The sequence below is a fragment of the Sphaeroforma arctica genome (assembly GCF_001186125.1).
Source record: "Sphaeroforma arctica JP610 unplaced genomic scaffold supercont1.281, whole genome shotgun sequence".
In the NCBI taxonomy this organism is placed as follows: Eukaryota; class Ichthyosporea; order Ichthyophonida; genus Sphaeroforma; species Sphaeroforma arctica.
In genome coordinates this window covers 5744-16922 of record NW_014040277.1, presented here as the reverse complement: position 1 = coordinate 16922, position 11179 = coordinate 5744, and the positions used below count along the sequence as shown (strand labels likewise).

Sequence of the window (11179 nt, the reverse complement as noted above, 5' to 3'; positions counted from 1 at the left end):
TGCTTCCATATCTGAGGCTATGATTCACAAACTCTACCCATGGATTCGTGTACAAACCTGTGACTATCGTCAGCTCTTCTTCATTGCATCAATTTATTTGCATGCACCCCCCTCTTTGTCGTCATATATTCACTTACAATTCTAACCCACGTATACATCACCTATCTGCCTTCATCGCACTGGTATCGGCCTACTGCGCGTATACAGCCGGGGTTGTTTCGATGGGGCAAAGTACTGATAACCTATCAATAGTCACGCCTCTGCCCTCTCCTAACTCTTCTCGAGCAATGATCCCCGATACGCTACGCTCTAGAGCAGGTAGAACTCCGCATCAGATATTCAGTCACTGCACATGGAGGCACAGTCTGCCTTCACACGCGAATAAGGCGTTCCCAAACCTCATTGAAGAATGCGCACAGCAGCCACCACCACCACCACAACCGCAACCGGTATACCTTATACACTTCACACAGACTTCAGACGCACAGGCCATTCACGCAACGCTCTAATCGAAGAAAATTCGTCCCTCGGATAAGCCATACAACATTGTACGGATGGCCGGTAGAGTCCTCTCACCAATGTACGCCAATCTCTCCTCGAGTGTCTGGTCGACGGTGATACGCCCGTTTCCGTTGGACACAATCACACCACCGGCGCTATCGGACGGAATGTATTCGTCAGAAATCTTCAGTTCGAGCGACAGCTTGGTTCGCTCCTCGTACTCCTTCTTAACGACATCCAGCTGCTTCTCCACCAGCGCCTTGTCGGCCTCGCGCGTCTTGACTAAGACTGTGGTCTCGGTGAGGGTGTAGCAGGCCTCAAGGATCAGTCCCTTCAACACGTCGCCGTACTTGCCCTGGTCGTTGCCAATGTCCGCAAGACTCTTCTTGGCTTCCTCGAGCAGGTTGTTCACGTGGTTCTCACGCGCCTGCAGGATCTGCAGACGTGATTTGTTCAATTGGTTGGAGTATACAATCTTGCGCTGTGTGTCTACCTGCTTTTCCTTGCGCTCGTACTGCGACATAACCTTGAGCTTCTCCTGCTGCACAATGCGCCCCTTCTCAATGTTGAATTCTTCCTCCGCCTTTACGAGGATTTCGTTAGCCTTTTCAGCGGCTTCTTGCTCGATAAAGCTCACCTACAGGGTTCGAGAGTGTAAAATGTCTGGCTTGAGATACACTCGCGACTTTGACAGACCCCAATATCATTGCAGTATCAGTATATCACACTACAACGAGATGTTGAAGGAGGTAGCCAGGTTAAGGACATACATACAAACTTTAAGGTACTACAGGGTACAAGTGTATGATAAGCATAAATATAACTCATTACAGTGTTGCATATGCTACTGATATATAATTTTAGTACACGAACACACCACATGCATAGTCGACACTCTCCACCAGCTGTGCAAACTCGCAAAACAAAATCACACTATCTAGGCAAACACCACACTAGACAAGTGGGTTGTTCGTCCAACATTTCGAGCGAATTCTTTGTCCTCATTAGTACCCTAATAACTCTCGTTGGTTTGTGAGCTTAGTATCGTGCATGTGTGTACAATGTGCGTGCATGTGTGTACAACGTGCCATTTGACTCGCGTCCAGCTTGTTGTATTGTGGGTGCAACCGAACCAGAAACTTTGAATCGACAGTAACAGAGACGTACACGCAAGTTTGATAAAACGGAGGCTATATTGCATTTCAAATGTATATTTTGCACTTAACGAGAACATATACAAACCAGCGCCGTGATAACAGCGGGCTATATTATTTTCGCACGACACCCAGTATGACGGGACGCCAGTACAACGGGATACGAACCCCGTCGAGATATTAAATTCAATAGAAAAGAACCCGTAATCTTTTCTATATTTATGTACATTGTTAAACCAATATAAATTATATCGAAGCAGAATTCATACTGTGACTGTATGTTGTGTATTGCAAATCGGATACAAAGATACGAACTGACGATAAAATACTATTCTGAGCTCTGCAATCTTCTCCCGAATACATCCAACCAACAATAATAAATCCAGATTGAACGCTCTCGTTGGCGATAAAACTTACAGATAAACTTCACAAGACAATTGATATATGTGACTGAGAATGCTCAAGTCGGTTGATAAATACAAATTTAACCTAAGGCTAACTTATCGATTTGCTCACACCACCTACCATATGCTGGATTTGCTTGTTCACTTCCTGGTTGCTCAACGCCATCTTGTCGAAGTCTATCTATACTGAGCGTATAACAAATATTAACCTATCTGTGTTGATGTCAAGCAGACTTTAATCGTGCAATGTAGACGTGATAACTGATATAACACGATATCCTGCAGCTGAAATTAATGCCTCCCTGCTCGGCCTGCTGGGTACAGTTGGAAACAGAGGTGTATTTTTGTTTTCCGAATGAAATACTATCCAAATTAGGTAGGGACAAAAATATTCTCGATGATGCAATTTGTGTTTTATTTGTATAAAAAATAGACTATTCACGATAGACTCTCTATAGCCATTTTTATTCAGTGAGAGTATCATATTGTGGAAAGTGTCTTCATGCAACAAGTGTGGACAATTATTCGATGTTTTAAAAAGGTGTCTATAAATAGATAAGTTGCTGGCCCCAATCCTGATGTCCCAGACTCGAGAGTTCCAGGCCAGGCTCCGGCATTCTCCGCCATAGGGAGCGGGGTTTTTTTAGAAGCTATGATACATTGATATCTGCGACTTTATTATTTTTAGGAGGCTATTTTTAGGATTTTAGGTTGTATACTTTTTTTGTAGCCTTTTGAAAATTGAACAGCAGGCCACTAGGCTGTACCACCCTCTCGAAAAGGGGGTTCTGATGGGGAGTTATTCTCACATGAACCTCTGGGAGGCTATGATACAAGTTACCCTTGCGACCCTATGAATTCTGGACTCTGGAGACATGGGAAGGATATAATGTCAAGGGGACTGTCCAGTAAAGCCTTTTCATAACTTGGAGGGAATTACTGGTAAACACAAATATTATCTATGCATGCTCTTGGACGCTTAATAATTTGCTATCATTACATTTGCTTTTGATTTATGATAATACCGACTAAGCCACCACCAAAATTAGTCTTTTGCGATAGTAAAAGCTGATAAAATTGTCCTTTGAATGCCCACTTTTTGGTCAATATAAACTGACATGTGGGTGTCTTGATTTTTATTCAGTATATATGGAGCGCTCGATATACACTATATACGGACTACTATTCTTTTCTGGAATATTAGGATAATAGTCCGTCAATGTAGTGTGTTTTGCTGAGGGGAGGGGTAATGTGACAACACCCTCGCATATATACACGGATGATGTATGATGTACACTCAAAGTACTATGTATGAATGTAAACTTGGAACCGTCAATCGAAGTATTTGAGTCAGGTTCTTTGTAGACCACAATACTTCTTGGGTGCTGAAACTAACCCTTCGCATTCAGAGGTGATATTACCAAGAGATATATGGAAAGCAGAGACGTTCTTCATGGAACCACAAGCTGATTGACTTTACGTGCGCGTAGAAAGTATTTTTCTCGAAGAGTTTGTATATCGACTGTTCGAAATAATTTTTAATGCTTATTGGTCGAAATGAGTGTTCGAAATAAATTACTGTGTTTGGCTGTGTAACGGAGGTAGCAGACTAGATGAATAGTCCAGAAGATAGCTTAGATCATGTAAACACTATTGTCAAAGGAGCGACTAACTTAAGGTATTTGGTTCTGTAGTAGAAATATACGGTTCTAAGACCAACGATCGACTGAAATTCAATGATCGAGACGCGAACGGTGTGATTATATTCTACTGCACCTCTCGCAAACCAGATATACCTGTGTCTGTATTAATAAGTATATCTATGTACTTATAAGCAATATGTATTTATGCCGTTATCGGTAACGTCACTTTTTCGCATGTAAAAAAGCTCGATTTTCTGTTCAGGCTATGGACCAATAGCGCATACAGCATCGTGGCACTCTATGGTAACAATCAGATCTTGTGCGCGAATGCGTACTTCCAACAAGCGGTATAGATCCTGTACAAGATGCCGTCCAATATTTGCGCGGTTGCCAAATAGTGTTTTACAATGTTTGTATACTAGACTCTGTCGGAAGCCACCTACTATTCTAAAATAGCTAAGGGTATGGACCTATGCCGTTGGTCGGGACGGGCGTATGTATTAAATATAAATACTAAAATAGCTCAGTGAGACTCCTCCTGAATAACCTAGGTGAACGCACTGAAGTCTAAACGGCTTACGCTGGTATGTAGCTATGATAATATGTACATACAGGAGTACTTTTTCTGTTTTTCCGATTTTAAAATACTTTTTTTCTGAAAATATAGCATTTTTTTAACTGGCTAAAAGTGACCAATGTGATCAGAGTGGAAAGCGACCAGAGAGCCCCTACATTTTAATTCGAAAATGGAATCGGCATAAGGTACAAAAGTAACAAAACCCAACTGAATGTCAATGATGTCATGATGGAGGATGGACTCGTATTGGTCGGAACTCGGAACTCTGCATCTTTTTTTTTAAGACTCGCAAGTGACGTGACTACAATAATAGAAATACATCAGTACGTAGTCGAATTTGTACACTTGTTGTACAGTGGTGGGCTGGCATGTATAGTTATGTTCAAGTCTAACAATACTGATAAAACTGATTACAGTCCACTGATACGGGAGGATGCTGATAATGACCTACTTTGCTTCGGAGGTGACGGTACAAGCCTGCAAATGGCAACGCTTCTCTCTGGAGAGGATCCGAATCGCCATGTGACTGTAATGTCAGTTGGAAGCACTTGTGAACGTGAACAAGTAAACGATGAAGACGATTGTGAAGGACAATACAACATCGATGATACACAGGCTACAAGTAGTCGGAAGGGTGCGGTGTATTGTAGCTCCACTTTATTGTGCTATGCCCTCTCGGTGCTGATGACCGCATCATTTACATCGATTGTGTGTATCTTGTTATTCGGGAATGCCAATACAGCGACGGAGATTAAATACGTGGTCTCCGGCTACCAACCATCCGCTGTTCCTATCGCATCGGGCTCGCTTTCAAATCTGATAGTCGGTATTACAGGTAAGTATAACGGGTCGCTCCAATCGTTCGTTTCACCTTGGTGTTTTTAAACTCTTGTATTCACTTTTCGTCCAGCTAATTGTATGTTACCGAAACGTTCACAACCGATATACAATCCGTCCACGCTACTTATTGAAACGTCTTCTTCCAATTTCTCTCTCTTTTACCCGATTTAGATGGTATGGGACCGTCGTACGCGACTTTGGCACGCATATTGAAGCAATACGACAACAAGGAGGATGTCCACAATACGTACACAAACACCAGTCTAAGTTTCGACTGCGACCTCATTGGTCAACAACGTACGCGCTCGTACGATTCATACATAACGGACTCAGCCGCGGCCGCATCAGCGCTGGCCTCAGGGCATCGCACAAACAATCACTGGATTGGTGTTCTGCCGAATCTGACCAATGTTGCACCGGTATTCAGTGCAATCAAGAACCAGAAGAATATGCATATTGGGCTGGTGGTGAAAAGTAGTGTCACGCATGCAACGCCAGCCGGATTCTACGCGCACACCATCGATAGAGGCAATGAGTATTTGATAGCTGACCAGGCCTTAGATTTTGAGCCCGATGTGCTGCTAGGAGGCGGTAGGGACTACTTTGAGAACCGTCCCGTGGCATACTACTCGTCCACTAAAGCCATACATAATAGGTCTTCTTTAATACCAGACTTTGAGGGGAAAGGGTACATTATAGTCTACAATAAAAAGGATCTACTGGCGTCAGATCCCAACGCCGGTAAGAGAGTGCTGGGTCTATTCGCAGGCGGTGCAATGAAGTTCAGTATCGATGGCGACAGAGAGAGCGCAGCCCCAGATCTGCTAATAATGGTACAGTGTGCGGTAGATGCACTGGAGGCCATGTCAAAAGCTTCGGGAAAGCCGTATGCGCTTATGCTCGAGGCGAGTCTGATAGACTGGGCAGGCCATATAAATGATGGTGCAACAATTGCGAGAGAGGTCCTGGAATGGGAGAAGGTATGGTCCTACTTGAAACAACGAGTGTGGGACCAAGACCGGGTGCAAAAGCAGGATGCACGAGCCGAGACTGTGACCAACACACAGACAGGAACTCCGAGCACTTCGCCATTCTCACTGCGACTGCTGGCGACATCCGATCACGAAACGGGTGGGTTGACTATCGGTGCCAACGGATTGGAAACATTCGACGTTGCTGCACTGGCCAATCAGAAGTCATCGTTCAGTACCGTCTACTCCCAGCTGGCAGCGCATCGGTGGTCAGAGTACCCGCAATCTCGCAAGGAGGCAATGGCGTATGTTACGGGACTAGCGAGCGAAGCACTGGGAATTCCGGTGTCTCAGTTTACAGAGGAAGATCTAGAATGTCTGTACTCTCCGCTCCCACCAATTTCGCCCGACCACGCGCCCTCACCTGGTCAGCGCAGTTTTTCGATCGATTTAGACTGTATTCAGAATGCTCGAGTACATACCGCATATACCACCAATGGACACACAGGCGCGGACGTGAATGTTTATGCGTATCCGCCACTTGATCCTATATTTAATAGCTTACGAGGTGTGGTCGATAATTTTGATATCGCCTGGTGGATGGCATCACAGTGGGATGTGGATATGAGTTCTGAGCGAGAAAGAGTAGCCCTTATACCTAATGGTTCCGGGTGAGCGCACTCTCTGCTTGTCAAAGGCAATCGTCGCTAAGGAGTTAAAGAGATATATTCATTGATCACAAATCATGCAGAACAGACTCGTGAACCGCCGATCTTGTTGAAGCGATCAGAAGTGGAACATGAGAACACTCTCACTCCTGTAGAAAGGATAACGATCACGATTCACTTTAAAAAAATCCAGCTGGGCTAAAACATGAGTACTACTCCAACCTTTTACGCCTGGCAACTGGAAATAATTTCAGTTGTAATACTTTGCTATGCTGCCTGTCAGCTTGCATCATAGGTGTTCCTTCTATCATTGCCTGGAAGCAAAGGCGTTTCTTCACCATCATCCATGTCAAGATTTTGTAGGCTGTGTGCTGTTGGTGCATCGTATGTCTCCTCCGAGACACTCGGTAAGTCCCAGCTGGGTGCAGCTGGTGCCGTAAAATCGCGCGAAGTGACTTGTCGTAACCTCCAGCTTGATCGTCTCTGGAGATGGAGGAAGTACAGCAGATGTAGGCAAGGCTGAAGGGATCAGGAAATGAAGAAACAAGGCCACGATATCATGGCCTCCTATATGGAACAGAAACTCGGAATGACACTGCTTCGCGTAATCAAAATTTTGCTGGCGGTTTACCCTTAGATCTGCGAGGTTGTGTTGTTCTGGCCCCTTTTTAGTTTCGATAATCGCCCAATCGATTAACAGACCTGCAATTGCAAGAGAAGTATCAGTCAAGTGATTCTGGCAAACCTCCACTCTTGGAATTTTGGCAATTTGAGGTGGGATGCTCTTGTGCCGGATAAATGACAAGTAGACGGTGAAAACACAGCAGAACGTGCAAGGACGCGTTGGGAAACTTCTGATTTTCACTCCTGCTGCTACCTGAAAGGTGTGTTAGATGCATAATAAGCAGCCTCAGAAGGGAGTTGAGTGCAGCGAATGATTCAGCTTCGTCAGCGTTGATACCGGCGCGGATATTATTCTCCTGTGATCAGGTCAAGTTGCGTCCATAGAAGTGAAGGATGAGTACGACAGAATGCATATCAGATTCAAACTTCATCAGGAAAAGCAAATAGGCGGAATTAACCTGAATAACTTCTACAATCCTTATGATATACCTTATACAGTCCGCTCAAAGCTATATAATCGGACTCTACTCTGCGGATATTTTCCGTGAGTCGCTCGCTAGCGACAATGGTATTCGTTTCGCCGTGAATGCCTTTGATTACATCGGCGGAACACGAGAAAGACAACTTCAATGATCCCATAACCTGTGTGCGACATAAAAAGAGGTTAGCGTGAGAAACCCATCACGAATATACGAACAATCATGAAGCATGTCCTCTCTTGGTAATCTGTAGTTCATCGATACATAAGATATCTCTGAGAGTGTTCAACGAAACTCAAACCAACCTTGATAACAGCTTGTTTCAATTCATCACTCAGACCAATGGGTCTGATCGTCGTCGAGGTTCGCGTGCGTAATATGTTGGGGGCTTGAGTATTCTCTCTCGTCGTCGCCAAGGATGAGATATTAACATACGTTGCCGCAGTATCATCCACCTCGCCTGTTGCCTGCGTACAGTGATACGTTAATAATTGTTGGGATCTGAACTCGCGCCATCAAATGGAGGCGGACCATGCTCTTGGAATATAGAGGAAACGTTCAAATTTAAAAGTAGACGCTTGTGAACATATATGCGACAGCGATAACAGACTTTGATTACCTCGATAGCGCTTATGAAATATAGGGTTGCCGTCGTATAAAATAGCCTGTTGACATATATTAGTATCTCTTCAAAGAGTTCCGCTAGTTTCTTCTCGCGGACTGTAGAAAGTGTAAATTGTGGTTGAATTTTCAGTATTATTCTCTAAACCCGTGCAAAGGTTGCATGTACATATTTTAATACACAATCACACACTGTGACAGTACGCGATGGAAATCTAAATTCAGAGTCGAGAACGTACGTGCAACTGATTGCGTTATATATCATACGATGGCTACTTACGAGTTTTTCCGCCCCATTTATATTCTGTGAAAGCTGGTTCGATCAGGCCCTGCACAAATTTGAGTAAGTGATCTTAGATCTCGATCGAAAGATTTCGCCAGTAATATTGAAAACACGACGATCGATAACAAAGATTAGAAAAATGCATAACAGAACAAGACACAGCATTGAATTCACAAAAGCTAACAATATATATATATATATATAGAGAGAGAGAGAGAGAGAGAGAGGCAGCGATCGATGTGGCTCATGTGGGAATTACCTGCAACGTACTGACGGAAGCCTGAGTCTTTATAAGTTGTGCCAGTAGGTAGTTCCGTCTGTGCAAAATGTATCGATTTATGCACTTAAACCTCTAGCGTTAGGTTCAAACATGTCCAAATTTAGACGTGCTTTGGGCTTCGTACATATATATATATATATATCAGGAGGAGCAAAGGATAAGAAACTAAAACAAACGTGACAGACTTGTCTAGCATTAGATTCAACATAACACCATGTACGGCTAGTATGTACCAACACCGTATGGTGACCAATTTACGAGTACATACTTGGCAAGGATAGCATCCCTTTCCTCCATGGACTGTCCCATCTGGAAGAGTTCCAACAAATCACTGGCGGTTTCCGACATTTCGTTCAATGATATTGAAACAGTTTCCTGTCGCGAAAGGAACATGTGAAAGCATGTTAAGACTGGCGTATCAATGGGACAAAGGCGAATGAATAAACCTGTTCCACTCCAACACGGCATATCCCATAAGAACAAAATTTGACATCGCCTAGTTCGTGCGCTCACCTGCATCTTCTTGTGTGCTTTCACTGGGAAAACTAAAACCATTACAGTATATCTGGAAAAAGGAAATGTAGCAAAATACAATTAGAAGCCTGCAAGACGGTTGCGGAAGAAAAAGCGGCAGGAGGTGAGACCGGCAGGAGGTGAGACCGGCAAGATTTGTAGAGAAATAAAGCAGAGCTTCTCGCTTGGTTGCTTACCCTATAAGTACACCGATTGAGATGAGCAAGACTCGATCGAGAATGTGTTTCGGGCGTACACGATTCGATTTGTGTTGAAAAGTTATAGTAATGGTGTACGTCAGCATCGTGAGCAGAAAAGCGTAGTGATGTTGAGGGTACAGCTTCCGCGTATATGCCAGTCCAAAGATGATGAAGAAACTCTGTAGAACGTAGTTCATACACGGGAAAGGATGAACAATGACAAATATTAGTTGCAATACCTAAGCTAGACGTATTAGGGCTTATAAAACTGAAAATAATAAGGTCCGATCAAAGAAGACGCACTCTCAAATCAGCTGGTGTGTGCATAATAAATGCCATGAGTAAACAACTGCTCAAACCTTACACAGGTGGACCACGAGCCCCATAAGGGCGGCGTTAGAGCGATCACAACTTCCAACACACAGAATACTACGCACTTGTCACGATTTCAAACGTGTATTCTAGCTTTTCTCATATCTCACACTGAGGCTGCCCATACCACTACATGCAGGAGTATTGGCTTGGTACCACATTGCAAACACTCATCTCCTCCAAGCAAGTATATGATGGTCATGGTCATATACCCCAGAAAGCCACCGATTATCGTGCCGGTCACACGGTTGACGCTATTACCGTAAGGAAGACGGAGATATAGAAAAAAGATGCGTTACTGCAAGGTAGGTAGCAGCATATTTTTTCATGACGTAAGGATATGAACAATCTATAAAGGATCACTCTACCCATGTGTTGGAACCCACAACACCGCAGGGTGGCTACAACCGCCGCAAATTGACGGTTTGTAATACGATATGTACACATTCACATTGAACTCGATACAACTTGAGACAGACAACCCCCAATACGAGTCGCCATACAAAACAGTCGGAATGAAGGTGCATCGAATCGCACCTGGCTAAAGATAGACTAAAGCTGTTATTGTCGAATGCGATAAGGGTCTAAACTACAGACTGAGTATACAGCGCGTCAGTATGTATTTGACTGGGCAACTGCAATATGGCGGTTTATACGTAACAATGTCGATGTCTGGAAAACTCCGCTGATACGCTGTCAGGCAATAATATTACAAGTGCAGTACTTCATCTTAGTAAACATGTATCAGCACGCTGTTGCGTACATTATTTTCTATGACATCAATCTCGAATATGAAAGTATAAAAGCTGGTCCTGAAATCAAGCATCAAAACAGCACATACCACTTGCGTAATCCATCCCCGACGGTTGGAGTGATTATGATCACTGTTGTTGCTGCTGCCCTGTAAATGGGAGAGTCAAGATATCTATCACAAGACAGGAATTGACGATGCTGCAATATACCATAAGACAAAGTGCATCATTAGGTAGATACGCCAGATAAGCCCTCAATACATTTATATGTGGATACACATATTTACATATATATGT

General features: G+C 43.7%; 3 protein-coding genes across 3 annotated transcripts; 1 reads left to right on the top strand and 2 right to left on the bottom strand.

Moving 5' to 3' along the window:
* Positions 1 to 3: 3 nt before the first annotated feature.
* On the bottom strand, positions 4 to 2502 carry SARC_04770 (V-type proton ATPase subunit E). Its single transcript, XM_014301375.1, has 2 exons — positions 2181 to 2502; positions 4 to 1138 (listed from the first exon to the last, which is right to left on the bottom strand). The coding sequence occupies exons 1-2, from the start codon at positions 2223 to 2225 to the stop codon at positions 506 to 508; spliced, it is 678 nt and encodes a 225-aa protein (XP_014156850.1). The 5' UTR covers positions 2226 to 2502; the 3' UTR covers positions 4 to 505.
* A 2130-nt stretch (positions 2503 to 4632) lies between these two features.
* SARC_04769 (hypothetical protein) lies at positions 4633 to 8523 on the top strand. Its single transcript, XM_014301374.1, has 2 exons — positions 4633 to 5114; positions 5291 to 8523. Exons 1-2 carry the CDS (start codon positions 4658 to 4660, stop codon positions 6763 to 6765), a joined length of 1932 nt encoding a protein of 643 aa, XP_014156849.1. The 5' UTR covers positions 4633 to 4657; the 3' UTR covers positions 6766 to 8523.
* SARC_04768 (hypothetical protein) lies at positions 7038 to 11112 on the bottom strand (the record flags this gene model as incomplete). The annotated part of the gene is made up of 14 exons (XM_014301373.1): positions 7038 to 7241; positions 7390 to 7460; positions 7636 to 7738; positions 7872 to 8024; positions 8167 to 8328; positions 8481 to 8581; positions 8763 to 8811; positions 9025 to 9082; positions 9314 to 9420; positions 9559 to 9610; positions 9756 to 9937; positions 10258 to 10384; positions 10972 to 11031; positions 11093 to 11112. The coding sequence occupies 14 exons, from the start codon at positions 11110 to 11112 to the stop codon at positions 7038 to 7040; spliced, it is 1449 nt and encodes a 482-aa protein (XP_014156848.1).
* Between the last annotated feature and the right edge of the window lie 67 nt (positions 11113 to 11179).

What these genes read in the sequence shown, in the direction of transcription:
- SARC_04770 (XM_014301375.1), bottom strand. Translation starts at nt 2,225, where the DNA reads ATGGCGTTGAGCAACCAGGAAGTGAACAAGCAAATCCAGCATATG. An exon ending in ACAAGCAAATCCAGCATATG is followed by an intron (nt 1,139 to 2,180) that starts GTAGGTGGTGTG and finishes CGAACCCTGTAG; the next exon opens with GTGAGCTTTATCGAGCAAGA.
- SARC_04769 (XM_014301374.1), top strand. Translation starts at nt 4,658, where the DNA reads ATGTTCAAGTCTAACAATACTGATAAAACTGATTACAGTCCACTGATA. An exon ending in TCTGATAGTCGGTATTACAG is followed by an intron (nt 5,115 to 5,290) that starts GTAAGTATAACG and finishes TACCCGATTTAG; the next exon opens with ATGGTATGGGACCGTCGTAC.